Raw genomic sequence first — 26,902 nt, 5'->3', positions numbered from 1 at the left:
GAGCAATCACTGTAAGGTGCTACAGGCAGATGTTGAGGCTGTATAAATAAAGGATAGTAAATGTGAATTATTTGGCTTGGACCTGGCACATGAAGGCTTCATTGGGTGTCAGCGACTGAAGTAGCTCAAGTAAACTCAATATTTGCATTCCGCTACTGTGCTCAACATTTTCTCTGCATATTTGCATTATACTGTTACCTACAGTGCCCCTGTGTCAATAGATGGGGTCATTCATATGTTAGTGCAGGAAACAAAGAACCTTTACAGTTGGGATACAGATACTTAATAGAGAAAAAAGAGAAATATTGGCAGCTGTACCAGTTCAACCAGTTTAATTAATGTTGTTACATTTTGGCCAAAAAATATTTTGCCAGCTGTTGTGCTACCTCAGGGCCTATCCTTGTATGTCCTATGTACCTATATCTGCTATATGCTGCACTAGTAGCCCACTCATGTTGTTGCATGTATGATCCTTGCAGCCTTTTGCAGCAATATATATATTATGTAATATGCAGCATTTAACATAAAAACCATCTTCACTCAAACTTTCCCTCTGCTTTCTTGCAAATATCTATTTATATCTAACTATTGCCATGAATGGAACATGGGGAATTGATGTGCAGTACCTAACACTAATGCCTAAGGCAACCAATCACATTCTGCCAGGTGCAAATTTGCCCAGTGTTTAGAAATGAGCCCCATATTATGACAGGGGTAATTCCAAACACACTCTTGCACTTTCTCATTGTAGTCAATGGGTGTCTTGTGCAACTTTCTGTTTATAGAGCAACTTTTTTTTGTAGCAATTGGAGTCTGTGAACGTTTTTTTGCGGTGAAGCCTGGCTAAAAATGTAGCTCATCACTACTGGAGAATCCTAGTGCTTTTACAACCCTGGACCTTGTGGTAGCTTTAGAGATTTTATAATTGTTTGGACTGATCTATTAAAGTTCAAAGTTTCACAGCACAATATTTCTTGCCCAGTCTTACTCTGGTGCTGTCTAGTGTGGGATGAAAAGACTTACATCTCCTTGTGATTCACATGCTGGGGGGTGCAACTTTATGAAGCTTATGTGTGTGGATGCACCCTTGGACGCACCCTGCTTGAGTATTATTCACAGGGCACAGCTAAGGGCTTGTACTGATGAGCGTTTCTTCCTGCACTCCCCTGCCATGGTGTTTTCCTGTGTTCCACCGCAGAGGAGTGCAGGAAGAATGCATCCTATTCTTTCTTATGGGGCTGTACTCACACAGTTGCAGCCCCATATGGAAGAATAGGATGGGTGTCATGCAGGAGAATGCCACCACAGGGGAGAGCAGGAAGAAGCACTTATGAGTTCAAGCCCTTAAAGCGATATTGACACCAGAAATGAAACTGTTTTTCAATATATTATAACATTGTCTTTACATGAGCTTTAAAATCCCTCATTAAATCCCATTTTAAAGTTCCTCTATGAGGGGGCTGCCGTATTTGTGCAGCAGGAGTCTTGGGAGCCGATTCATTAAAGCACGATGACCACTATTGCGAAAAATTTGTATTTTTTCTAAGGTTTAGGAATTTTCGTAATGACCACGATAATATCGCTAAAATTACGCAACTTTTTCACATTTTGCATGAAAAAGTCGTATTTTTTGCAATGACTACGAACATTTTGGAATTCATTCAAGCTTTGGTATCGTGACTATCTTTTGTGCTATCAGAGTGCTATTGAGTCCTATGGAAGGCTTCCGAAATCATGCATTGATGTTTCACAGTCAGAAAGGTTTTTGCTCCATTTACAATCGTTCGGATACGAAAATTTTGTAACTTTCGGATTGTAACCACAATATTTTCGTACGACCACTACTCAGAAATTATCATGGTAACTACGAAATTTTTCAAATCATGCTTTTAACAATCTGAAATTCGTGCTTCAATGAATGGGCCCCTTAGTGTTAGAAGCTATAAGTGACAGTCTGAGAAGGGACAGTGAGGTTGGCGAAACAGTCAGGTTATGATTACTTACAAAAGCAGCCCTATCAGAGCAAAAAATAATCAACATGACCTATACATAACTTTAAATGTACATTAATATTTTGAAAAGTAGTTTTTTCATGTATCACCATAGCAGCCTTTACACTGTGCATAGGATCGATAGGGAGCCAGTAATTTAACAACCATTGAGGAATTCCCTTGCACTAATTTATTGCCTGCTCTTTGCAGCCTCACTTTAATTATCCCCAGGTGTGCAACGTTACAGCCTCAGGCATCTCGGAGTTAAACATGGAAACATCAAACCTGGCACCATCTGTGTATAACATGTCATGACTGGGTCTCGTGTGGGCCCCTTATTTGCAAGGGCCACTTATTCAGCCGCAGTGTTTAAAAACAGGTGTCAGGTTTATCAAGGTTATATGTCATTGTTAGAGCACTTCATAGGAGTGAACTGCATATAGTACTAAAATGAGGAGTGTGTCATTTCTTAAAAATATTGACATAAAAAAAGGTCTTTGAATAAAGCCTCTTGCTAGTAGTGGTACCAGATCTGTAATAAAACAACACTAAAATCTGATTCTGGGCCACAAAAGACATTAGGGGTCATTTCTGGGAATAAAGGCAAAGTACAAAAAAACAGAAGCACTTTTTCATGTTTTAGAGATCAGTGGCTGCACTGTATTGGCCCCTACCTGTTATATAACGTAAGCATTATTTAGACATGGATGTTAGGTTCCAATGGAGGACCCTTACTGCCTGCTCTATGGCAAGCTGTAAGGACAAAGCCTGCACTCACCAATGATGTGCTGTTCAGCATCCAGCATGAGGTGCAGAGAGTAGCCTTTCCCCTGGGCGCTCTGTGCATGAGCACTAAGGAAAACGTTCTTGCTTCTCTTAGTTTTGGAGTTCTGGAGTTTTTGGAGAACTGCCGAACAAAAACTGAAATAAATAAAACCACATATAATAAAAAAGGACGAACAATTGCAATGAATGAAACAGGAATTCTAATTTATAACAGAGTAGATTTACTGATGCTTAAAAATGCTTAAATGCAGGAAATCTTATATAGCTGGCAGCTATATATTTTCCCAGCAATGTTATTTTATGTCTCATAACAGATTTACTTACATTCTGCTCCTTTGGTATTGTAGATTAGCCTGCATTCTGGCACCTAACACAAACTGACACTCTGTTGATGCTCTCACTGCAAACTGACACCCTGTACCCTAGTTTATCAAACAGTGGGATGTGCATGCCAGTACCTATATATGACAGGGTAATATGTGTACTTATAGTATAAATAGTACATAAAGGAATGCAAAAGACCTTGGGTACTCAAAATGAGAGTACAGATGAGAACATGGCTATATAGACCTCTGTGTATTTCACACTTGCATGTAGCAATGGCCTATGTGATTTGGCTGGTTTGGCCCAAATCACCTAGGCCAACCTTATCAGTTCTGAATCACCCAAAATGCATCTTCTATTCTAAAAAAGAAGCTCCAGCTTATGGTTACATTAACTGTATTAAGCCAATTAATTAAATGTATAGAAGAATAAGGTCATTTCCTAGATATTCATTTGGACACTTGATATTTTACCTCCCTTAACAGATTTTTATGATCAACTTGAAGCGACGGCAAGATCGCAGAGTACGTATGCTTCGAAGTCTATATGAACAGGAAATCCAAGTGAAAATTTTTGATGCTGTTGATGGAAAGTAAGTTTGTTAAATCACTTGTAGCACCACCTTTTATTATATTTAATCCATGAATACTCATTCAATGAACAGAGTTTAATCTGAAGTAAGGGAAGCCTGAGAGCTGTCTACTGTGTCATGGACAAAGACTGCATCTTTGTTTTCAACACAGCACCTACACCGTGCTACACAGTTTTCTATGTGTAGGTACACAGTGTTCTGTGTATAGGTAGCCTAAGGGCAATATCACATTGGATTTTTTAATTGCTGCAGGTTTCTCAGGAAAAATCACAGAAACCACTTGAAAGCTAATGTCTTACAAACTGATTCCCGTTACACAGTAAGGAAGTAGTTTTTTTGGTTTCCAACTTCAAAAATTGATCCAGCCCGCCCCTAGCTTAAAACAAAGTTACAGCTATAAGATCCTGGAAAGCTGTTCTTGCAAGCCCGTTTTGCTGTGCTCCGATTGGATCTTTCTTCTTGTGGATTCTCCAATCAGAGCACAGCTTTCTTGACAGACAGTAAAATTGACCAATCAGAGCACAGATGCACACAGGGATCGGGAGATTTTGCAAAAAGAATCTGCAGAAGAATCTGCAGCTGTAACTTTACCTAAGATCCAACTCTCAACTTTTGCTGCAGATTTCATCCCACAGGTACTATACACAGGTACTATATACACAGGCACTATACACAGGTACTATACCCAGGCACTATACACAGGCACTATACCCAGGCACTATACACAGGTACTATACACAGGTACTATACCCAGGCACTATACACAGGCACTATACCCAGGCACTATACACAGGTACTATACACAGGCACTATACCCAGGCACTATACACAGGCACTATACCCAGGCACTATACACAGGCACTATACACAGGTACTATACCCAGGCACTATACACAGGCACTATACCCAGGCACTATACACAGGTACTATACACAGGTACTATACCCAGGCACTATACACAGGTACTATACAGTTCTAAAGAATCACTAGCTGACATTAAATTGTTTTTTGCCTGACCTCACATCTATAATAATTTATAATCCATCCCCTACCCTAACAGATGGAGGGTAAGTTAACTCTTTCCCTCTGAAAAAGCTCATTGTGTGTTTGTATATTTGTTGTTGTTTTTTGCACTTACTATTTTTTTTTTTGTCATTGTTTTGTTCATTTATAGTAAGTTACAGTGGGGCCAATGTTGTGTATCAGTGCCAGTGTTATAGTGCCAGGGCCTGAATATCTGCCATCTGTACCCACTGCTTCTCACTGTATATAATGTGCTGGGTTTGTAAATACCGACTGCGTCTCACTGTATATAATGGGGAGTCAGTACCCACTGCCTTTCTTGCTATAAAACAAACATAAACACATCTAAAGGGGTGGTTTACTTTTAAGTTAACCTTTAGTATGTTATGAAATGGCCTATTCCTAGCAACTTTGCAATTGGTCTTCCTAATTAATTTTTTTGAATAATTTGCCTCTGTTCTGCCTCTTTCCAGATTTCAAATGGGGGCCAAAAATATTGCTCTGTGAGGCTACAATTTTATTATTATTATAATTTTGTATTACTTATTTTTCCAAGTAGGCCCCTTAACTATTCATATTCCCATCTCTTGTTTAAACCACTACCTGGTTGCTAGGGTAAATAAGACCCTAGCAACCAGATAGCTGCTGAAATACCAAATGGAGAGCTGCTGAACAAAAATCTAAATAACTGAAAAACCATTAAAAATAAAAGTGAATTCGAATGCGAACTACCCCTTTAAGCTAACTGATCACAAACACAAATGTTTGCAGATCCCCTAACAGAAGTGCGCGTATGAATACTTTTACATCCTAAACATTTTAGGGTAAAAAAAGCACCCCCACCCGCACTTTTGTACAGTATCCCTGGGAGTCAGTGGGAACGGCAAGAGGTAGTTGGGAGGTTAATTTTTTACACCAGCAGCGAATCCACTAAGTGTCACATTAGCTGTAGGTCAGTCTGTGTATGGGCCATCTTTAGCCTCCCCAAACAAAAAAGTCACCCTCCGCCTATGATAAGAAGGCACTACTGTTGCAGCAGCAGCAATGTTAACCTTGATCTTAATGAATCCAGGTGCACCTTGCCCATACCGACTACATTCCTATTTTGCATGGCCCCGCCCCCCAGCTGTGCTCTCTGCTCCACTGCTTCAGGTGGATAGTTAAGGACTTCGAGTGACAATTTTACGTATTTTAGTGGAGTAGGTTTCAGGTGGAAATCAGTGATGGTGGGTAACTGACCTCTTACTGCAGGTGACTGGCTGAGAAGTCCTTAAATCAGAGCAACTCCTAAAAAATAAAGGTGAGTTGACATGTCTGTAATAGTCATTCAGCCATAGTTCTAAGGGTATCTAGAACAGCTATGAGCTTCCGTTTCAAATCTCACCCTACGTGACCATGAACATTATTTTCCTACAATGCGATCATTTATGTTATCTCTCTCTTTAATGCTTATAGCCAATGTTTTCTCTGTTTACAGGGCACTGAATGCGAGCCAACTGAAGGCAATGAAAATAGAAGTGATACCTGGATATCACGATCCCTACTCTGGTAGAACACTAACAAGCGGTGAAATTGGCTGTTTCCTTAGCCATTACTATATATGGAAAGAGGTAACGTAACAAGTAATTTCAATTTCATTTGCAAATACCTTTGGGAAATACCATTTGAGTTACTTACATTGAAATGAGTTAAGTGGCTGCCAGATGCATCCATCCATCAAGATGCTAAATACCATATTTGAATGGCTTATGAATTCTTAATAAGAGCACCTAATAACATGGGATACAACTCCTTTTGATGCTGTATATAGCAGTATATATATAGCAGTATACAGTATATACAGTTTCCATCATTTAAATGGACAGAAAGGCTCCAGCAGTATGAAATGGATTATTATAATCTAACCATGGCCAGCACACCATAAGAAAAATTCATATCTTTAATTACATTATCCCCTGTTTCCCTTCCCCAGCCTACCTAAATACCTAACTCAGCAACTGAATCTGAATCCACAGAAAAGAAGATGGGGGGCTACTATGGCCATTTGTATTCACAGATCTTCACTGCTAAAGGACTGCGGTAGGCTTGGGCCATTACAAAGCAGCAAAACATAATATGCAGCATTTTGTTTTTTAGTATGTTCCCTTGAGATATACTACAAGTTATAACACACCCATAAAAAGACATTTTGATCAGGCTCGGCTAGGAGAAACATTCCACATAGTCTAATAGAAAAAAGTAAATCTCAGGTTTTAGTACTTTTGATCTAAAACAAAAAATGTGAAAGCCTGTCTGAGCAGAACTGGGAATCAGGAGCTGAAATGAATATGAAGTGATGCTCAGAAGGTGCTACAAGTGATGGAGGCCATTATTAAAATTAAAGAAGCCCACTGTTTTGCATTACATTCTCCTGGGCAAATTTTCATAGTAAGAAAACACATGCAACCATCATTGCTCTGAGACTCTGAAGTACTAGCATGATGGGCATGCTGCAGGTTGTATTTCATGACGAGCTGGAGAGACATGGGTTGGACCCCTTCATTTAAAGTATTCAGGCATGACAGAACATCACAAGTAGCCTCAAGCAAGGAAAAGTTTAATAGGAAAGGAAAAAATATACAAGCACCTATTCTGCTGTATGTAAGGTTCATAATCATTCAAAATGGTCTTATGTTGTATCTACCAATAGTTTGTGCAGATTTTAGGTAGAGGAAACTGTGTTTATTTCTGCCTATATATATTTATATATATAACAGTCCACACGACAGCGCCACACTCCAAAATCCGCTGCTCTGCAGCTGCCCCTGTGCACGGGATATCATATAAATATCAAAATAAAACAGCCAGCACCAAGGGTCTTTGTGTTTCAAAAAATCTCTTGTGTATTATAATTGCATGTACAACCGACTTTTCGGTCCCTTTTGGGACCTTTTTCAAGGAGAAAAACAGATAAAAATAATACACTAGGGAATATATATACATATATATATATATATATATTCCCTAGTGTATTATTTTTATCTGTTTTTCTCTTTACACACATCCAGAATTTACAGTTCTAAGGCTACATTAACCAAACTGTCAGAGTCCCTAGCTTTCCTGATATGTGACTACCACCTACAGTTTGTCCCAAGTACTGTAATTACTAGTAGAACCGGTGTTATATTTTTTTGCCTTGAATTCTAATAAATGGCTCCTTGCAGCACTGTTCTGGGCTGATAGAGACCATAATGAAGAATGTTTTTCTCTTGACAGCAGAGTAAGACAATACACAGCTGTTACACGTTGCTGCCAAATTATGATAAATGTCTGCAGGGCTTCACCTTATATCATCCCTTCATTTTTTTCCCTCAGTCTGACTGCCGCTGCCTTTTAGCCTCTCCACATTCTGATTTATTACCTGTCATCTTTTTAAGGTGGTTGACAGGGGCCTTGAAAAATCACTCGTCATTGAGGATGATGTTCGGTTTGAGCCTTTATTTAAACACAAGCTAATGAAGTTGATGAATGACATTGAAGAGGCTGAAGTGGAGTGGGATTTGATGTAAGTATGCTCATCATGGCAACGGCCAGGACTGTGTTTTGGGAAACTATTTACAAAATCTACATGTGAATATTTTAGCTGACATTTAATACTATATGCTATAGAAGGAGTTTAAAACCCAGAATGATACAAATGAAAATAAGGTTTTTCCAAAAATAGTTTGTATCAAATCTAATGTATTGTTATTCCTATAGTAGGCTGTTGTTTTCTGGCACCCTCACCCCTTTTAATGCAATATTCTGATTTTGACTTTGGCTTGGGTAAAGCTACCAGCTAGTTTAAGGTGACTATCAGCCTCAGTTTTAGGGGGACTGACACCATTTTTGATTTCCTGGCCCAGTAGAAAATGGACCACAGCAATTATCCCCACCTCTGAAAGCTGCCCCTGTCCCCCTGCCAACACAGAAGGAAGGATGGAGTGATCTTCTGTCATCTGACCCCCTTGCCTCCTCCAAACTTCTTGTGCCAGTATTCTGTTGCTGAAGGAAAAAATTTGTATAAAATTATTTTGAAAACTTTCTAGGGAAATGTATTAAGATTAAAAAATATGACTGATGTTGAGTGGGTGTATGGCAATGGGGGAGTGGCCAAAAGTTTTTATTTTGCTATATTCCATACCAGTCTTCTTAATGTGCATGACTCTAAAGATCATTGTGATGCTGCTTCAGAGCATTCCCAATAAATCTTTATTCCATTTATCTTTATTTGGATACACAAACAAACACACACACACGTGTATGTGTGTATATATATATATATATAATGCATATAAATGTTTTCTTATTTTTTATAATGTGTTAAAATTGTAAGAAGTAAAATGTTTACTTATCATGTGTTGAAGAATGGGAAAATACAATATTAAAGAAATGCCCTTGGTACAAATATGGGCCGGGGGGTGAGAAGGCAGCACAGTGTCTGTGCTAGTCAATTGTTGGCCTCCATTAACAGAGGCATTGATGAACAGGCATACATTATGGTGAATTATGGTGAAAAGTTTGTCAACAAACTTCACTAATATAATAATATAGGCTCATTTTTCTTCATGTAAAATAAATCTGAATTTCTTTTAAACTTCATTCTACATGGCTCCTGGTTTCAACTATTTACTGGTCCAGATTTGTGCCTGCCTGAATGTGCTATCCTGACAAACTTCAATAACAAAACATTATTATAGAACTAAAAACAGAGCTATTAAATGTATTTTGGTTAATGTTTTTCCCATGTGCTATTTTTTAGCTACATTGGTAGAAAGCGAATGCAAGTAGAGCGCCCAGAAAAGGCAGTTCCAAATGTAATGAATCTGGTTGAGGCTGACTATTCCTACTGGACCCTTGGATATGCCATTTCCAGGCAAGGAGCAGAGAAACTAATAGCAGCAGAACCTTTCAATAAGATGTTACCAGTGGATGAGTTCCTTCCTGTCATGTTTAACAAACACCCAGTGTAAGTACATCAGTTACGGCATCCTTTTTGTCTGACTTATTATCCCTTCAGGTTTGGGGGACTAGATCTAACTTAGGGTGAATTGATTTAGCTTAAAGACTTTTTTATTTTGGCTTTTGTCTTGATCAAAAGTGGGGATCAGAATTGGTTGAACGTTACGGTATAATGATATTTTATCAGTCAGAGAGGACTGCATAGACTGGCTAGTTTGTATTAGGAAACATACATTCAAAATTGGTAAGATTTCAGAAAAGTGTTTTGTCACAAAGCATTGGTATAGATACGTTACTGATCCCTATTATAGGGCCCCCATAAACTTTGGGAAAAAAACAATTTTCATAGACTTGTGTTAAATTGTCAGTCAGTGCCATGCTAGGCCCCCTATACCTCTTGTAGGGTCTTCCTTCTCTGTAGCTCTGTAGACTTAAAAATTATGACCTCTTATCTGGAAAACCCCAGGTCCTGATTGTTCTGTAGAACAGGTCATATACCTCACATTATAAATGAACGGAGTATTCAATTTAATAACCAATATTTGGAATAAAAAATACACATTGTTTTTTTTCCCAAATGAAACACAACTTTATGTATTTTCATGTGGGCCCATTGTGGCCTTCTTTAGGGAAAGGTAGTAGCTATGAATCTGAAAAAGCAATGTTTCCTATGTTCTATTCTAACATTCTGGCTTTTCTGTATGTAAAATATAGCCCTATATATATATACAATATATTGTATAAGATACTATATAATACCCGTATACAGTATTAGTCACTGTAGTAATAATACTATTAATACATTTCTTGAATAGTTAATATATTTTCCTAAAACAGAGGGCAAATAAAAAAATATAATATTGTAAGTGAAAGTATAGAGAATATGAAAAACATTCCTGTTATTTAGGACATTTGTGGTAATGTGTATGGGATATAAATTGAAGGACTGAAATGTCATGTTTAGCTTGGATTAATATATATTTGTAATGTTAATAAATATTATTATTTTAGTACAATTACATGAGTACTAAAGCTAGTAACATTTAACATTCTTTCCTTCATTTAAGAGAACAAGGGGCTGATGGGAGACGCAATGAAACAACACCTGGGTGACTTTATGTTTTCTTTTCTTGTTTTAGAAAGAAATATTTGGAATATTATGAATCTCGGAATTTGAAGGCCTTCTCTGCTGAACCTCTGCTTGTCTACCCTACACACTACACAGGCCAACCAGGGTATTTTAGTGACACTGAGACATCCACCATCTGGGACAATGAAACACTAGTAACTGATTGGGATCGAAGGTACTCTTTGAAATCTAGAGAGCAGGGTCAGATACACAGCGACGCTCAGAACAAGGACGCGTTACCGCCTCAGCCGACACTTGAAACAACATCATCACGGGATGAACTATAATTATTGGAAAACATGTGCAGGGCACATCATTTTTGTATAGATGCTGTATTTTTTACTGTGAATTTTTTAGTATAAGGAATTAAAGATATTTTTATTTAAAGAGAAAAAGATCACATAGAAATCAACTGACAGTTTATTTTTGGCATTTATTTAGGTGTGTTAAATTGTCTGTTTTGTGACAAACTGACAAAAATGGTTTTAAAGGAAGGCTATTATGGCACCAACAAGTTCCACTGTGTTTTTTAGAGACATTCTATTTTCCCTGATACACTCACCCGAGTGTATGCAATGACAGTTGGGTAAGCGATGATACTTGAGTACCCTGAGCAAGCCCACCCTAACATAGTACAGGTACAGTATAGGACCCGTTATTCAGAATACTTGGGACCAAGACTTGGGACCAAGGATATTCCATAATTTGGTTCTCCATACCTTAAGTCTACTAAAAAAACAATAAAACATTAATTTACCCCAATAGGATTGTTTTGCATCCAGTAAGGATTATTTATATCTTAGTTGGGATCAAGTACAATGAACTGTTTTATTTCTACAGAGAAAAAGGAAATCAGTTTTAAAATTCTGAATTATTTGATTAAAATGGAGTCTATGGGAGACAGGCTTTCCGTAATTCGGAGTTTTCTGGATAAGGGATCCCATACCTGTATAACATACAAACTCCATCTGTAACAATGTACTGATAAAACGCTATTGAAATCTTTGGAGGGGTTAGGATTAGTGTTAGGATTAGACTGTACTTATTGTACAGCGCTGCGGAATATGTTGGCGCTTTATAAATAAATGTTAATGTAATGTAGAACATATGCAATGTTCAGGATATATTTTTTTTCCAAAAATAATGCAAGGAGGTGTATCATTAAGGTGCTATGTTTCCTATATTCCAGCATCAGATATTGACACAATAATCCCCTTCTTTATAGCCGTCCTAGTTCAATGCAATTAAAATGTTAATAAGTACATCTCTCCACGATGGCCAAGGAGCTATAAAATCCTATACTTGCACAAAATCAACTTATATGTGTGTACATTGTGAATATTGGCTTCTTTCAACAGAGCCAAGCAACAAAACTGGACTTTATTTAGGTGCAATGAAGTTTAATCACGGTCACAGATGTTTGTGAAGATTCTCATTCATCCAGGTCACGGTATATCTGTAGTAATAAGTCAAATCAACTGGATTTGCTGTGACATTTATCCAAATGGCTTTCTCTATTCTATTACTAGGGATGGGTGAAATGATTTGCATGGCAAAAAGAATTTGCTGTGCGACGCTTGCTTTAGCGCGCGGCAGCTTTCAACACGTGCATAGTTTTTTTAATACGTCACAGAAAGCAACGCCCGTGTCAAAGGAAGCAATGTACATGCGACTTTTACTGAATTTTACTGTTCGCCCATCCCTACTTATTACTACAGACAAGGCCAAAGATGGAAAGCATCAGCCACTAAATGGAAAAAAATATACATCATGTAATTGGGGTGATCACCCATTTAAATGGTTGGGGTACTGTATGAAGGCATAGCTGTGGCATTGCTTTCTGTATTTGAGGTATTCCATGGAGGGAACTACTGTTGATTATAGTGAGCTCACTGACAATGTTTAAGCCAAAGATAATAAACAAAATCCCATACTATAATAGAGGATCATATTAATTTATAAGTAGACTATATTTTCTCTTTAAAGGGCACCTGTCATATAAAGATTGTTTCCCCCATTGGAGGTGCAGGCTATGTCACATGTATGTCCATAATGAGAGAGCTGGGCACTCACTCACTGAGTGTATGTTTGTGCCACAACATGGCTGCCTGCACCCGGAGCTCCCTCCTAGTGTGGGTTTGATAGCACTTTTGAGAGGGGTTTACTTGACAAAATATTATTCCCCCCCCCCCCAACCTAAGTACAGGCTCTATTAGTCTCTGGTGTGGGGGGGGGGGGGTCATGATTAAAGCAGTATTAAAGGCTACATATGTCTTATCTAAATCTATTCTATGTCAGGATTCACAAGCAAATTTTCTCTTTTGTTTGTAAAGCTTTGATGACTAAACCCCTCAGTCTTTTATGTGATACATTGGGTTTCAAAGTACTAGACAATGAAAGAGTTTGTGACTACATCATAATTACTGTACTTGCTGGGCGTAGTGGCGAATAAGCCATGTTAGGTAAAAACAAGAGTCATTTCTACTTTACTTGCTTGAAACCCATACATTTATCTTACCAAAACTCACAAAGTGTTAGGAAGATCAGCATGCTATGGTATGTGTGAACGAGGCCAAGTAATAATAATACTGGCTTGTTTAAAACATAATTAACTGGTCAGGGAGAACAGAAAAGTCATTAAAATATCATCTTAAATAATTAAAAGCCTTTGGGACATGGGGCTCTATGAAAAAGTCAAAACCTATACAATGATGCAGCACTGACTATTGGCCAGCTATAAAGAACCCCATGTATATTGCTCAATTGCAGGCAATTTAATTGCACCTGCAAATTCAATTACAATGTGTGTACATGTGCACCATTAGCCAGCTTATATGACACTTGCAATGCCCTACTTGTGTGCTACCTACATACAATGCAAGTTTTGCTTGCACCTAGTGAAGTTCACAAAATTTGTGGTGAATACATTCACTAATGCTCATATAGAGACAAACAGCCTTGTTGTCTAAGTAGGGCTGCCAGGTTTTGACCCGGACAGGCCGATTTTCTGAATTGGGAAAACCAGACAGGACTCACTGATCGCCACATCATAGTCCTGCCCCCAGTGCTGTCACTGCCCCACCCACACAACTTCACTGTCCCACCCAGTGGCATCATGCCCCCTGCCCGGAGATAGGGACAGCATAAGGGGGCAACCCTATATCTAAGGCTGGTGCAAGGCAAAGGATTAAGCACCTTGTGAATGTCGCAGATAGTGCCAAACAGTTGTGCTGCATCACATGCTGTATTCATGCATCACCATGCTTTTTATCCATGATGCACAGTTCATTCCCCATTATTGTTTCACCTAATACAATTATGCCCAATGCAGTTGCATGTGCCCTTTAACACAATTGCAGCTGGCGTCACTTCTGTGCCCACCTTTTAAGGCACAAGTTCACTGCAGCAATTGAAGCAGGACCCTGTTGGTTCCACTGTGGCAGTAAGTGCACGAGCTCATGGTTTTCAGAATAAATAGACTGTCAGTGCAACTATGCAGAAATGCAAGAAGCAGGCTTTAAATGCATGTACCTTTAATGAATTGAATGTATACACTACACTAGTGCAATTTTGAGTACACTTCACTATGTTTTTTTACCCACAATGCAGCATTTTCCCTATAATTCCAGTGTAATTGGGGCCAAGAAGTAGCAATGTTCCAGACAGGTATTATTGCACCAAATCCACTTTTTAGGATTTGGCTGAACCCCCAAATCCTTTGTAAAGGATCAGCCGAGTACCTAACCGAATCCGAATCCTAATTAGCATATGCTTATTAGGTTTCACAAGGGTCAAATTAAAAAATTTCAACTTCCGTGTTTATGTGACAAAAAGTCAATTGATTTTTAGGATTGGTTTCGGCCAGGAGTGTGGATTCGGCCAAATCTGGATCCTGCCGAAAAAAGGCAGAATCCCGAACTGAATCCCTAATTCTAACCCCTATATGTAATAAAAGGCACTAACTTTGCCCAGCAGCACTATAGCAACCAATAAGATGTTTGCTTTTAAACAGGTGACCAGTAAAGTCTACCTGCTTGATTGTTACTGCTCCTGGGCAAATTTAGTGCCTTTTATTACATAACCCTCTTAGAATGTTGCCATTTCCAGTGTTTGGCATTAAAATGACATCTGCACATTTAGGTAGAAGTTTGTTGTGTCCCCTGATACAGGCGGTAGCTCCAGGGTTCCTCTTTGTTAATAGGCGACTTGAACATGATTATCAGAGGAATGGGCATGCTAATGGGGATAGAATATTTGGATTATTTCCCTCAATGACTGCGTTTTTGTGCAATTGCAACTGCATTTAGTGGTATTAATGAGCCCTTAATCTTTTGGTTGAAACTCAATACTCGTCAAAGTGAGCCCTAGTGATCCATAGGCCAGGCAGCCATCTATGGTGATAGTCATTGTGTAATATTGGTGTAACTAGAGCTGCTGCTCCCTCATTTGCAAACTGTAGGAAACATGTTTTGTTTCACATTTCTTCAAATGATACATAATTCACCATCCCTTTACTATTTCTGCTATCAATATATATCCAGTCCTGGCCATGACAGAATATTATCTTTGATGAGCTTATAGAGATGTAGGGGGGGCATTTACTAGAAGTTGTTTTTTTTTATGCCAAAAACCCAAATTTGTTGTGGAAAATACTGTCCCTTGATTTATTATACAACAAAACCAAATACAATATGGCATGTAAAACCTGTTGTCAGTGGCAGATGTGTCTTTTAGAATTTGAAGATCTTTGCTTTGTGGTTTTTGAGGTTTTCAGGTTATATTGACGCTGAGCGACAATACAAAAAAGTTGTGGTTATTATGCAACTAAAAAGTCTAAACTGACTTCTCTGTGACATTTTTTATTTGTGCTTTTTCAGTTCAGATCTTTTAATAAATGACGCCATTTGTGGAAATTAGTTTTTTTTGTGGTTTCAAAAAAGTATAAAACCAAAAAAATTGAGTTTTAGTAAATCCCCCCTGTAGTATTGCTAAATATAGATTTTTCTTCACCATAAACCGTGGTGCATCTTATTTTCACCCTTATAATGTTTCTATTAAGTTGTTATGGGTTGGAAAAGTAAAATGTCTGCAAAGAGCAAATCCTACTGTACAGGTAAATGATAAACTGGAAAGAATTTGATACATGAGTAGGCTGTGTTCATAAGATTGGGAAATTAGACTGTATGCTCAAGTGAGTCCGGAACTGATGGGAATGATAACCAGTCCCTGTAAAGCACAGTGCCGCATGTCAGCGCTATATAAATAAAGCATAATAAATGACTAAAGTACATTTGTATATAAATATATATTTGCATTTTTGCACAATATTCTTTCTCTTCATGTGTTTTGACCACACTATTCTATATTATGTCCACAAAGCTCATGAATTTCAGCTAACCGGAACCAAACATGTTCCCACCATGTGTCAGCCATAGGGTGCTGCAGTGACATGACTTGAGATACTACAGTATAGATGGTTTTACCATAAGACTTCAATCTAAAATGCTTTGGTGATTTCCTACCCTATTTTTTCTGAGGACACTACCAGGCCCTAATCCTATGGCCACAATGGGGCCTTTTCTACTGGAATGTGACTAAAGTTGAGCGACTTTGGAAGGCAGATTGAGGATATTAGGAACAAAATGTAATTTTTGGATTTTTCTTTAGAAAGAAATTTATCTGCAGTTGTTGGAGTTCTACCCTGGCGAGGATCAATCATATAAATGTTAATAATAATAATAATATGTATCTTCAGTCATCCAATGTGTCTCAGATAGTAACTACCTTTTCCAGTGAAGTCGCTGGTCCATTTACAGCTGAAGTATGACCCAAGTCTGGATGAGAGTTTGCTGACTCTGTGGCCCTGTCACTTGCTATATATGATCGGTTACTTACAAACAGGCATAAAAGTAATTGTATCTGTGGGAAGGAATGGCCCTTTGTTGAGTGAATGGAAATTACTGTGGATTATATGCAGTGAGCTCATACCACAGTTTTCTTTGCATAGTAATATACTCCATGGGGCTCATAGTTATTGGACCTGTCATGTTGTTAAATACATGGCCACTTTTACTAAAGGTAAAAATTCAGTGCTGGGGTTGAATAAAAATAGGCAAAAGTGTTCATTGGTTCATCCAGCCACACGTTTATTATTGTTCTAAATACACTAAATCAAAGCAAGATGCTAATAGCCCATTACATTCCTCATAATAACACATCCCTCGAAAAGATTTATTACACTTTATTTAACTGCAATTATGTATTTGTGATAATGCCCCTTATAATGGAAAGTACACTTAAATATGCTTTTTACTATATTGTACAGAATAGTCATTTCAAAATAATTTGTGTGTATTACCGTTCTCCCCTTCTCCTCCCCTGTTATTATTACCTGGAACCTGGCATTTAAAGGAGTCTGTGGTTGCTTGAGTCTGTGACCTAAGCAACCAGTGATCATTATATCTGACAAAAGAAAAGAGCAATGGGTGATGTTTACAATGTAAAATCATGTTTATAAATTTATAAAGACCAAATGTGCCGTTAATGACTGTTAACACGACATGTAATATCTGTACAGAAGACTGTAATCTCGATACTAAGTTTTAATTACACTGTAAGATTGTGCGGCATGCCCAATTACTTTTAATTATGTAAAAAGAAAATAAAAGATATATACTGTATATATATATTCTGGAGATGTGATTTAACTTGCAAATAAAAGAGCATAATATTCTTTTGTAAAATCTTTTAACAGTGATAAAATACAGTATTCTAGGTGAGAAAAATGTTTTCTTTGTAATATAAGATCTGAACATTGCTAATAACGATTACTTAAATGGAAATGTGTAACGCAACCTTTTTTGTCATTAGACCACTATATATTGTTACATAATGCTTTATGTATTGCAGGGCTGCCTGGAAACCTGCTTGTGAGCAGATCATGAGCTTGGAGACCATTTGGAGACTGACAATCTCCACAAACAGTTCTTTATTTAGATGATCCTTCTAGGTTACTTGAATTCACATTGTTAATGAACAAGTCAGCCCACAAAATGTGTTTTGCCCAATAAAAGAAAACATAATTCTAAGCAACTCTGCAATATACATTTATTACAAACTTGTGATGGTTTTTAAGTCATTTGTATATATAACTGCTATTAAAAGCAGTGTTTGTCTGGCCTTTTCTTTCCCTGCCCTGGTGGCTCTGACTTTTCAAACAATGTAACACGAGGCAGCAGACTGACAGACCTGACTTTCTGGAGGAGACTGACCTTTGCAACATTGTTTAAAATGTAACAACCAGGAGTTCAGCAAATGCTGCTTTCAGTAGCAATTACATTTACAAATAACTTTTACAGCACTAAATATTTTTCAATAAATTCATATTGGAAAGTTGCTTACTATTATGTTTTCTTTTTTAGGCAAAAAACTATTTTTTGGGGTTGACATGTCTTTTAAAACACTAGCTTAAGAAATAGGCATTTTTTCAGGGTAACAGAGTACTTACATTTCCATGGCAGTGTAATACATGAGGCGGTAGACCCTTATATTATAGCTTCTTTAAATGAAAAACTCAAATTGCTTTGGTCTGGGCACTCCTGATGTAACATATGAATTATATGTATTCAATTAGAATATAATAATTAATAAAGTTATTTTGTATACTTAAATAAAAACAGCTGCTTCATCTTAATTTGTGGTTTGTTAAGATACTGTACTTGTACAAGAAGTAGGCAGTATCACACAGGAAACATTTATATGGTGCACAAAAATCATACATGTATTCAAACAAAAAAAAATCAACCACAGCAAAAGGGCAGAGGTACCTGAGTGCTCCAGGGTCCCTGAGCTCCTTCCTCCTTTGTATTTTGCATCACTGGACACTTCATCAGGAACATGCCACTGGGTGCCGAATTGTGCTGGTTAATGCATTATACAGATAGTACTTGTTGTTGCCCCTGGTCCTGGTGCAGAGATTCTGTGCATTCAGTGTAAGGTATAGAGCACAGAACTTTATGGTTTGGCGAATCCTGTACTTATCACATGCTGTAGGTAGGAACCAAGTGTGGGGCTCCTTTTGCCCACTGGTGCAGTCTGTGGAGAATTCCATGCTGGTAAGAGACTTGCATGATAATAAGTGTCATTCATGACTCTGAAAGAACATGCCCCTTAGTGCTAATTTGTTAAAAGGGTGGTTCACTTTTAGATTAACATTTTGTATGTTATAGAATAGCCTATTCTTAGCAACTTTTCAATTGGTCTTTATTTTTTGTTATTTGCCACCCTGTTTTGATTCCAGCCTTCCAGCTTGCAATTTGAGATCCCTGAGGAACCAGCCTGACTGATGTCTGGCCAAAAATTGGCCATATTTCAATTGGGCAGGTTTGATTTCTGTTGGGGTAAGGAGCACATCAGCTCGTTGATCCGGTCCTTGCCCCGACAGCCTGCATCCTATTAGTGTGATCCAATCATTGGCCTGAGAGCTGAATGAGTAGATAAATCTGATATTACTCACCTCAAGGTGGGCTTATTGTCGTTTGGTGACCAAACAAGCAAATCTTTCAGTGTATGGCCAGCTTTATACAAATACAAATAACATTTGATCAACATTTTGATCTGAAATGAGACCTTTGTCAATTTTTATTTCATTGTTTTAAAAGCCTTTTGAAAAGAAGGGAGAGAGGAAGAGACAATTTGGACAATAAGGGTATGGACAAAGGACCTAAACATTCTTTCCATCATATGATCGCACGTATTAACCTCTATAATTATTACTGGCTTGGATCACACATTGCTTTATAATATGTTTACTTCACCTGGTCACCAAAGCCTCTCTGCTAATCCAGTGTGATAATTATGTGGCAGAAGCTTAAAGGTGAAGAACATTTCAAAGCCTCTTAAATGAATGTTTGCACGTCTGTGCTGGCCTGGGGATGCACATTCCAGTGGAAACCCCTCCAGCAGTGAATATAGGGAATGGGGAATGGATATCTACACAAGAGAAATGTTGCAGGGTGGTGCTGAGAAAGTCATAGTAGGTGCATTGTGTAATGTTTGAAAATGTTATTTGCTTGTGAGATTACAACTCCATTTGGCAAAACATTAGTGTATAGCTACAGTGGAATGGGGAAAAAAGAATCTGACAATTGCACCACGCCTCACCTACGGCTTGTATGTACAAATGACTTAGCAACCATTTTATATTGCTTTGTAGTGTAAATACAGCATAGCCTTGCCCTGTAAGATTCTTTCCTCGTATGAAACTAACCATTGCTAATGAAGTACTTTCTCCGTCAAGCATGGTAAGTGTTGTGTGTTTTAGTTCTTTGTTTTAATTAGGTTTTCATTACAAAACAGTCTTAACAAACCTCACAGGTTAAAGTGTAAGACAGATTCAGTTTGGAAATACTAATTGCTCCAGTTACGAAGTTAAATAAAACCCAATGAAATGCCCTGTGCCCCTTTATTTCTTGCCTCATTATATGCTCAGCTCAGACATTTATTGTATTTCCACTGTGGATTATAAAATATAAAAATTTAAAGCAGGGATAAAGTATTGTCTATCAAAACATCTAATACAAAAAAAAAGTTAGTTGTAAGCTTTCATGGCCGAGGCCCTCCTGTTTCAGGCAGTCTTTGTATGTAACTAATTTGTATGACGCGCATAAATACTTGTTAATAATAAGAATATTACATCTAACTTATGTTAGTAGAAATAAAACAAAAACAAACACAATATACTATGTAGAACATAGGCTCTTATTTCCAGGTTTAGATAGAAAAGAAATTAGAAAAAACATATTTACCGCCCCCCATGGGATTATGAGACGTTACAAAAAGATTTTAAACATAGCAATATTTATTGAGACATACTATCTACGCGTTTCAATCAACATGGGATCGTCATCAGGATATATATATCAGTATAGGATTGGGTCTCCAAGGACAAATCAGAGAACTTGACGTCCACGGCCCACACTCACAGGCTCAAAGATTCTTCTGGCATTGGCATTGGCATAACCAATACTCTAGCCAGCGAGTGCACCCATGGCCTTGTGTCTCAGTATGTATGGATCCAGTCAAATGTACAGTTTATGTTTTCTCTAATATTTTTTTCTTACTCTTTTCTTTTAATTTTATTTTTAATTTGGATGACATTTTAGAGCTGTTTCTTTGCCAGGAACAAAAGACTACACAGATTATTTTTAATAGTTTTTTGTAAAGGGGCTGTATATTTAATTCATAAACTTTCATATTGGCCTATGGATACATTAAGTATATTGTACCTAAACACAGCGCTTCTGGTAATGACTTACAGAACCATTCAGTTCTCAGCTGTGTGGTCCCTTCCATCTCTGCCTATTGCTTCACAATTGTGTATGTGTAACACAGAAGCAGAAGGCCTTGTTTGAGTGTGTGGCAAATAAAGTCATAGGGCCCTGCACTGTGGGGCTTTAGGTGTGTTATCCCCAGAAAATTGGGTTTTAGGGATGACAACCCAAAAAAAAAAGAAAGAAAACATTCTAGTAAATCTATATACAGCTTTGCAGAAATCCCAATACCTCATGTAACCAGCAGGTGGCAAGCGTGTGTATTATAGAAGGTACTCAGGACAGAGAGTGACTATCTGCACAAATCTTATAGGCCATTGTGTTGGGCAGTTTAATCCCATGAAAATTTTTGAAAACAAATGTAATAATTTATGCATTATGCTCACGAGAGGCAATATATAACAACATCATAACAAAATGCAAGATAGGACATTGCATCTATTTACACAATAAGAGCAAACCCTTAAGCTATTGTAACTACAGATCTTGTAATGATGTTCTTATTTCATTTGACAGTCATCCTGCTAAGGTCTGGAAGAGTCCGGGTTTCTGCTTTACACTTGCCTGCTGGTGTAGATGGAGAACGTTTTTCAGGAGTTTGCTGGATACCATGGGACACTGGTCAAACCTTATTACTGGTTAGAGCCAAACCAGACTTGCACAAAATGCCCCTATCATATAAAAACTGGGGAAGAATCTCGTGTCACTTATGGAGAATTTTATGAGGCATTTGGGTTTCCGTATGGCCCGACAATGCCTGAGAACAAACAATTAATCTTTTATGAAGTTAAGGATTTTTCTGGAACAAACATACAGAAAGGTCAAGTGACAAACTGTATTAGTTCCAACATCCATGCAGAATCCATCTTGTTTGAGGACAGTGGTTACCTGGATGCTCTACTTTACCACCATGGTTCTGTGGGCTACATAACCCTCTATGCCAACTACACGCCTTGCAATGAGTATGGCCATTACTGTATTAGCAAAATGTATAACTTCTTGCTTAAGTACGAGGACACTAGGCTGGATATCTATTTCTCCCAGCTGTACCATGTTGAAGAGGATTCCCCGGCAGCTGCTTGGAACAGACAAGCACTGAGGAGCCTTGCTAGTCTTTGGCCGCGAGTGACAGTTAATCCATTAAGTGATGGAATCTGGCAAACTCTTCTTTACAATTTTGCAAAAGGAGTTTCATTGTCAGCATTTTATGAACCAATTTTGCCTGCCAGGGCATCAGCTGACAGCTCCAATGCTTCTACGATTCATCTTATTACAGGCTTTAAACCTTATTTTGTGGAAGTTTCACCAATATCTAAACCACAAGAACCCAGAAACCATCACGAGTCTGGGATGCTGAAAACACACTCAAACATGGTTCCAAAACATCTTAGTGGTAATTCTCAATATTCTGCATTTCCCGGGCCCCAGACATCAATTATTCCTTTTCCAGTGCCGAGATTCCAACTCCAGCAAGCAGCCATGTCTAAACCTAGGAATGTGGTTAGACATTTAAAAATGCCAGGGCAGGTGGATAACGAATTTGATGTAGGTTCATTTATACCAAACGCTAAGGAAATTAATGAAGTAGTAATCACAGAGAAAGTGGTAACAGATAAAGACAAGGAAGAGAAAGGAAACAGTAGAAAGAAAAAGAAAGCCAAATAGTGAGACCTGACATCTTACTGATCTTTCATTTTACTCAATATCAACCCAAGGACTGCTGTTCTGCCACTGACAACAGCTCGAGATGATGCCCCAGAACTATTCCGGTATTAACCTGGAAGCAGCCAAAAGAAATTCCATTCAAATTACAAGTCATTTTTAACCTGTGCATAAAATCTCTTGTGTGCCACACACAAGGTTTATATATGTTATTAGGACTACATTTACATTTGCATGCACAGTGGGCAACTTACACTTTTCTCTGCAGTGAGTTGTGTCTAAAACCATTTTCATTAAAGGTACTTGCATCCCTCAGTGCCCTGCATCAATAGGCACATCACACTTGTGCTGAATAAATGGAAATAGTTTCAGGCAGACTTGGAATATATTTGGTGCAACTGTGCCTGATTTGCAACAAAGCACATGGGCAGTCAATTTTGGCAAATCGGACTCAACTGTGGTAGGCGCAGCACTATTGCATCAAAAGAATCTCCAATTTGTAACCGCAATGGCGCCAGAATTTTGGGGAAAAAAAACACTGCATCGTCGGAAAAAACATGACAATCTCATTTGAAATTGCACTTGGCACACTGCATTAAAGTAAGCAAAGGCCCTTTTTATAACCTAGTTTACTGTTAGTGTACTGGGCTGCTTCTTTGGCAGGAGGCCATTTCAGTTCAGTTTCATCGGGATATGGATTATGGCTGTAGCCACCCTCATGTTCTTTTGCCTAATTGTCTGGACTCGACCCTTGCAAAAGGGGGAATAAAATGACTTTTATGACATACTCTGGGTGCACTGAAGGATGGGTCACTTCATACATTTGCAGGTTTGCCAAATCTATGCCGAACTAAAAGGAAGAACTGGTTGCATTTGTTATATTTGTTTTTGTTGCCAACGTTCATTACATTTCCCTTATGTGTTGAATTATTTTGTACTAAGTAACAGAGTGCATACATGTGCGTGTGTGTATTAAACATGCCTGTGATAGGAAGCTGGTTGTTAAAATTACTGTTGCCTATAGCTAAACGTACTTCATGTCATTTTCATTTAAGGAATTGCTCTTTGCCCCTTTTTAGTTCACACGTCAAACAATTTGTACAGGATTTGTTCTATTTAGAATTTGAATTTTGCATTTAAACTTGCAATGAATAAAACTCAAATTATTTTTCACCTCCGTTTAGTGAATTGTTCTTTGCTATTGGTACCAATGCCCTAGAAAGTGAAAGAAATGCACCACAAGCCCAGCAGGTGGCAAGCATGAGCTGTCTGTTCAAGGCTCTAGAAGCCTTTGTTTCTCTCAGGCAGCCACAAAATAACACTTTAAACTTAGCTGTAGTTCAGCCCATTCAACTCCTCATTGTTCAGGCAGCCTAAGAAACATCAACTGGAGAAGCCAGTTTGACTTTGCTGAGCAATGCCCTAAATGGTCCCATTTCATTCCCCAGCACTCAGAAAATAAGCTAAACTCCCCTTACCCTGGGCTGGCAATGCTCATTTAGTTGGAATCTGCAGAGATGTTTCCTTGTAGAACACTGTGCCTACAGTATCTGCTCTTACTGCTTCTTGTTCAGCTTCTTATTCAAAATTCCTGTGGAGTAGCAGAGCCAGAGACACCATATATTCCGGATGGAGCTTCCACTTTGGCGTTTGTTTTTGATGTTACCGGATCCATGTACGACGACTTGGTTCAAGTGATTGAAGGCGCATCGAAGATTTTAGAGACATCTTTGAACAGACCAAAGAAACCGCTTTATAATTTTGCCTTGGTGCCTTTCCATGATCCAGGTAGGACTTAACCTACAAAGGGGGGAAAGGGTTAACTGGTCACTTCCATTAGGGGCTAAACTGAAATCTAAGTAGTACAGTTTTGTTTCTGAGATCCCATGCCATTGTATAATATATAGACACATGGTGTTTCCCACTTTAAAATAATGGTTAACTTCTAAGGAAGGTTTCTTACTTACATGAGAATTCCATTAGAACTTAGCACTGTTAATGACTCCTGAGCCTGCAGATTATACATGGAAGAATTAAGAAGCTCAGGCATTGCCCAGAGGTAAAAGAAACTAATAGCTTGGTGCTTTGATCCAAGTTGTTTTTTTTTCAGCTGGAACGTCACTCATTTCACTTATTTTGTTTGCCTAGTGCAGAGGGGTAAACAAGCTGATGGGCCAGAGGTACTCGGTGTATCAGGGCTCTGGCCTGCAGCTAGGGTTATCCATTACATAAATGGCTAGTCTGTATTAGATTAATTGCACAGGGAGCATCAGTGTAAAAGGGACCAACATTCAGAGTTTAATGAATAGTGTCATCTGTATCATGTGGTTAATAAGACATAGGGCCACAGGGCAAATAACCTGAGCCACACGCCCTGAGAATTCAGGCCTAGCAATAGTTCTGGTGGAGACAGTTTTCCTTAAGTTGAATCTTACTTACATAATTCTGTTTGGATATTAAAATGCTAAATATTTTGGTTATATGCTTACTCAGCAAACTTTGAATCAGTGATCAGATATGTGCAGGTAACCCCAGTTGGGTAGTGAGGATATTATGAATTTCAGCTGCTGAATGCAGTACCACTGGCAAGCAGCCCAAAAATATGGTCATAGACTGTGCATAGACAGACCCACATTTGTAGGAAACTATCACCTCACAAGTATTACAACAACAGCATTTTAGTCAATGAGAGGCTGTTTTGAGTTCTTTGGCACATGTGACTACTTAACAAAAGCACCCAAGATGGCCCATAGACTTTAATCCAGTTTTCTTTCCAGCAATTACTGTAACTAAATTAGACTATCATTCTTAAAATGGGCAAATCTGCACATAGGCGATAAACCATTCAAACCAGTCAGTGATTCACATTTCCCCCAGCTGGTTTGAGAATAATGGAAGCAAAAAGTGATTGGTTGCCATTGATTGCTACATTAAGGCAAATTTGCCCACTGTTTGGAATTGAGCCCCAGTAATGTTTCCTAAGGTACAGTCTCCTTTAGTGACTTCAGATTCTAATTCCTTCCCTCACTCAGGTAGTACATACCCTGTTTCATGTACCCCACAACAAATACCTTAGGTATTATGGACAGGGCCTAAGCCAGATGTATAGGTTAACCTGCCCATGTTATCCTAAGGATAATTGTCAATAATTGTCTATAGGCAGTAGAGTATACTCACAAGGTTACTGGACCACATGCAGTTCTGGATTAGCTATGTACAAACCATGTCAGTCTGGTTTCCTGCTGGGCCAATCAGCAGCAGCGCAGTTGCAACACATGCCCAGGTGATCATGCAGTTCAGGCTAACTATACTGTATGGTATATCAGTAAGGAGAATAATAAAACTAAAATCACATTATCTCCTGAGGTTGAGGCACACATTTGCCTTAGCAATGCCCAGGGCCATGTATACTACCTGTATTTTGGTTCTTATTGAACCAAACCGTTTATGACTGATGGTCCAAAGCAAATTTCCCATTGTATTTGCTGTATCCATTTGAAATGCATCCCAGACATTTCATAACAACTCTGGAACATGAATAGACTCAATGGAGCACAATATAATGTGCTCTAGTTCCCAAAGCCTATGCAATTCCAGTCATTTCAGCATGTGCAGCTCTGGTGAAACATGAAAAAAATGAAGTTTATTTACCCACCATTACTGAACAAGCAATGGGAAATAGATTCAGATAGCCAGTCACTAAGGGTCTCACACAGGGTCTTAAAAAGAACCAAGTTGCACATTTCTCTGCCAATTGCTACATGTCTATGGAAGGGGAGGCCAACGCAGAGTAGCTAAGCACAGACCACATACTAGCCAATAGTTTAGCTGCTGTAAAGCCTAACTCCCAGTATACTCTGCGGAGCAGTGCTTGCATACGGATGCTGGCGGCTGTTAATAAAAAACACAAAGATAACCTGCTGGGATTTCTGTTTTAAAGAGTTAGCTTTTCAAAATAAATGCTTGGGTTTGTTCACTGCTGCAGATAAAGGCCCATATTTCATAACATGCATATTCTTTTGGCACAGAAGCTTTAATTAACTTTTAATTTAGATTTAACTAGTGTTACCAAACTGTGAAATTC

At 38.3% G+C, this 26,902-nt stretch overlaps 3 protein-coding genes across 4 annotated transcripts in view; all 3 read left to right on the top strand.

The window, feature by feature from the left end:
* Window positions 1-11,237, top strand: part of colgalt2 (collagen beta(1-O)galactosyltransferase 2) — a 39,971-nt gene extending 28,734 nt beyond the window's left edge. The window contains exons 8-12 of the mRNA XM_031901073.1: window positions 3,587-3,693; window positions 6,194-6,326; window positions 8,133-8,260; window positions 9,497-9,703; window positions 10,836-11,237. Coding sequence (XP_031756933.1) covers window positions 3,587-3,693; window positions 6,194-6,326; window positions 8,133-8,260; window positions 9,497-9,703; window positions 10,836-11,112 — 852 coding nt within the window. The 3' untranslated portion in view covers window positions 11,113-11,237. The remainder of the gene's footprint in view (window positions 1-3,586; window positions 3,694-6,193; window positions 6,327-8,132; window positions 8,261-9,496; window positions 9,704-10,835) is intronic.
* An 8,557-nt stretch (window positions 11,238-19,794) lies between these two features.
* On the top strand, window positions 19,795-23,984 carry apobec4 (apolipoprotein B mRNA editing enzyme, catalytic polypeptide-like 4 (putative)). The gene is made up of 2 exons (XM_018093249.2): window positions 19,795-20,127; window positions 21,673-23,984. The coding sequence occupies exon 2, from the start codon at window positions 21,733-21,735 to the stop codon at window positions 22,819-22,821; it is 1,089 nt and encodes a 362-aa protein (XP_017948738.2). The 5' UTR covers window positions 19,795-20,127; window positions 21,673-21,732; the 3' UTR covers window positions 22,822-23,984.
* Window positions 23,985-24,148: 164 nt separating this feature from the next.
* Window positions 24,149-26,902, top strand: part of hmcn1 (hemicentin 1) — a 133,855-nt gene continuing 131,101 nt past the window's right edge. Inside the window, exon 1 of one of the 2 annotated variants that reach the window (XM_031901072.1) lies at window positions 24,149-24,606. In XM_031901072.1, the coding sequence (XP_031756932.1) occupies window positions 24,336-24,606 (271 nt within the window). In that variant the 5' untranslated portion in view covers window positions 24,149-24,335. The remainder of the gene's footprint in view (window positions 24,607-26,902) is intronic. The other variant, XM_012961441.3, reaches the window with a different exon arrangement.

Source organism: Xenopus tropicalis, chromosome 4 (assembly GCF_000004195.4).
Source record: "Xenopus tropicalis strain Nigerian chromosome 4, UCB_Xtro_10.0, whole genome shotgun sequence".
Taxonomy (NCBI): Eukaryota; Metazoa; Chordata; class Amphibia; order Anura; family Pipidae; genus Xenopus; species Xenopus tropicalis.
The sequence above is the reverse complement of the archived record's forward strand: the minus strand, read 5'-3'. Positions and strand labels throughout refer to the sequence as shown.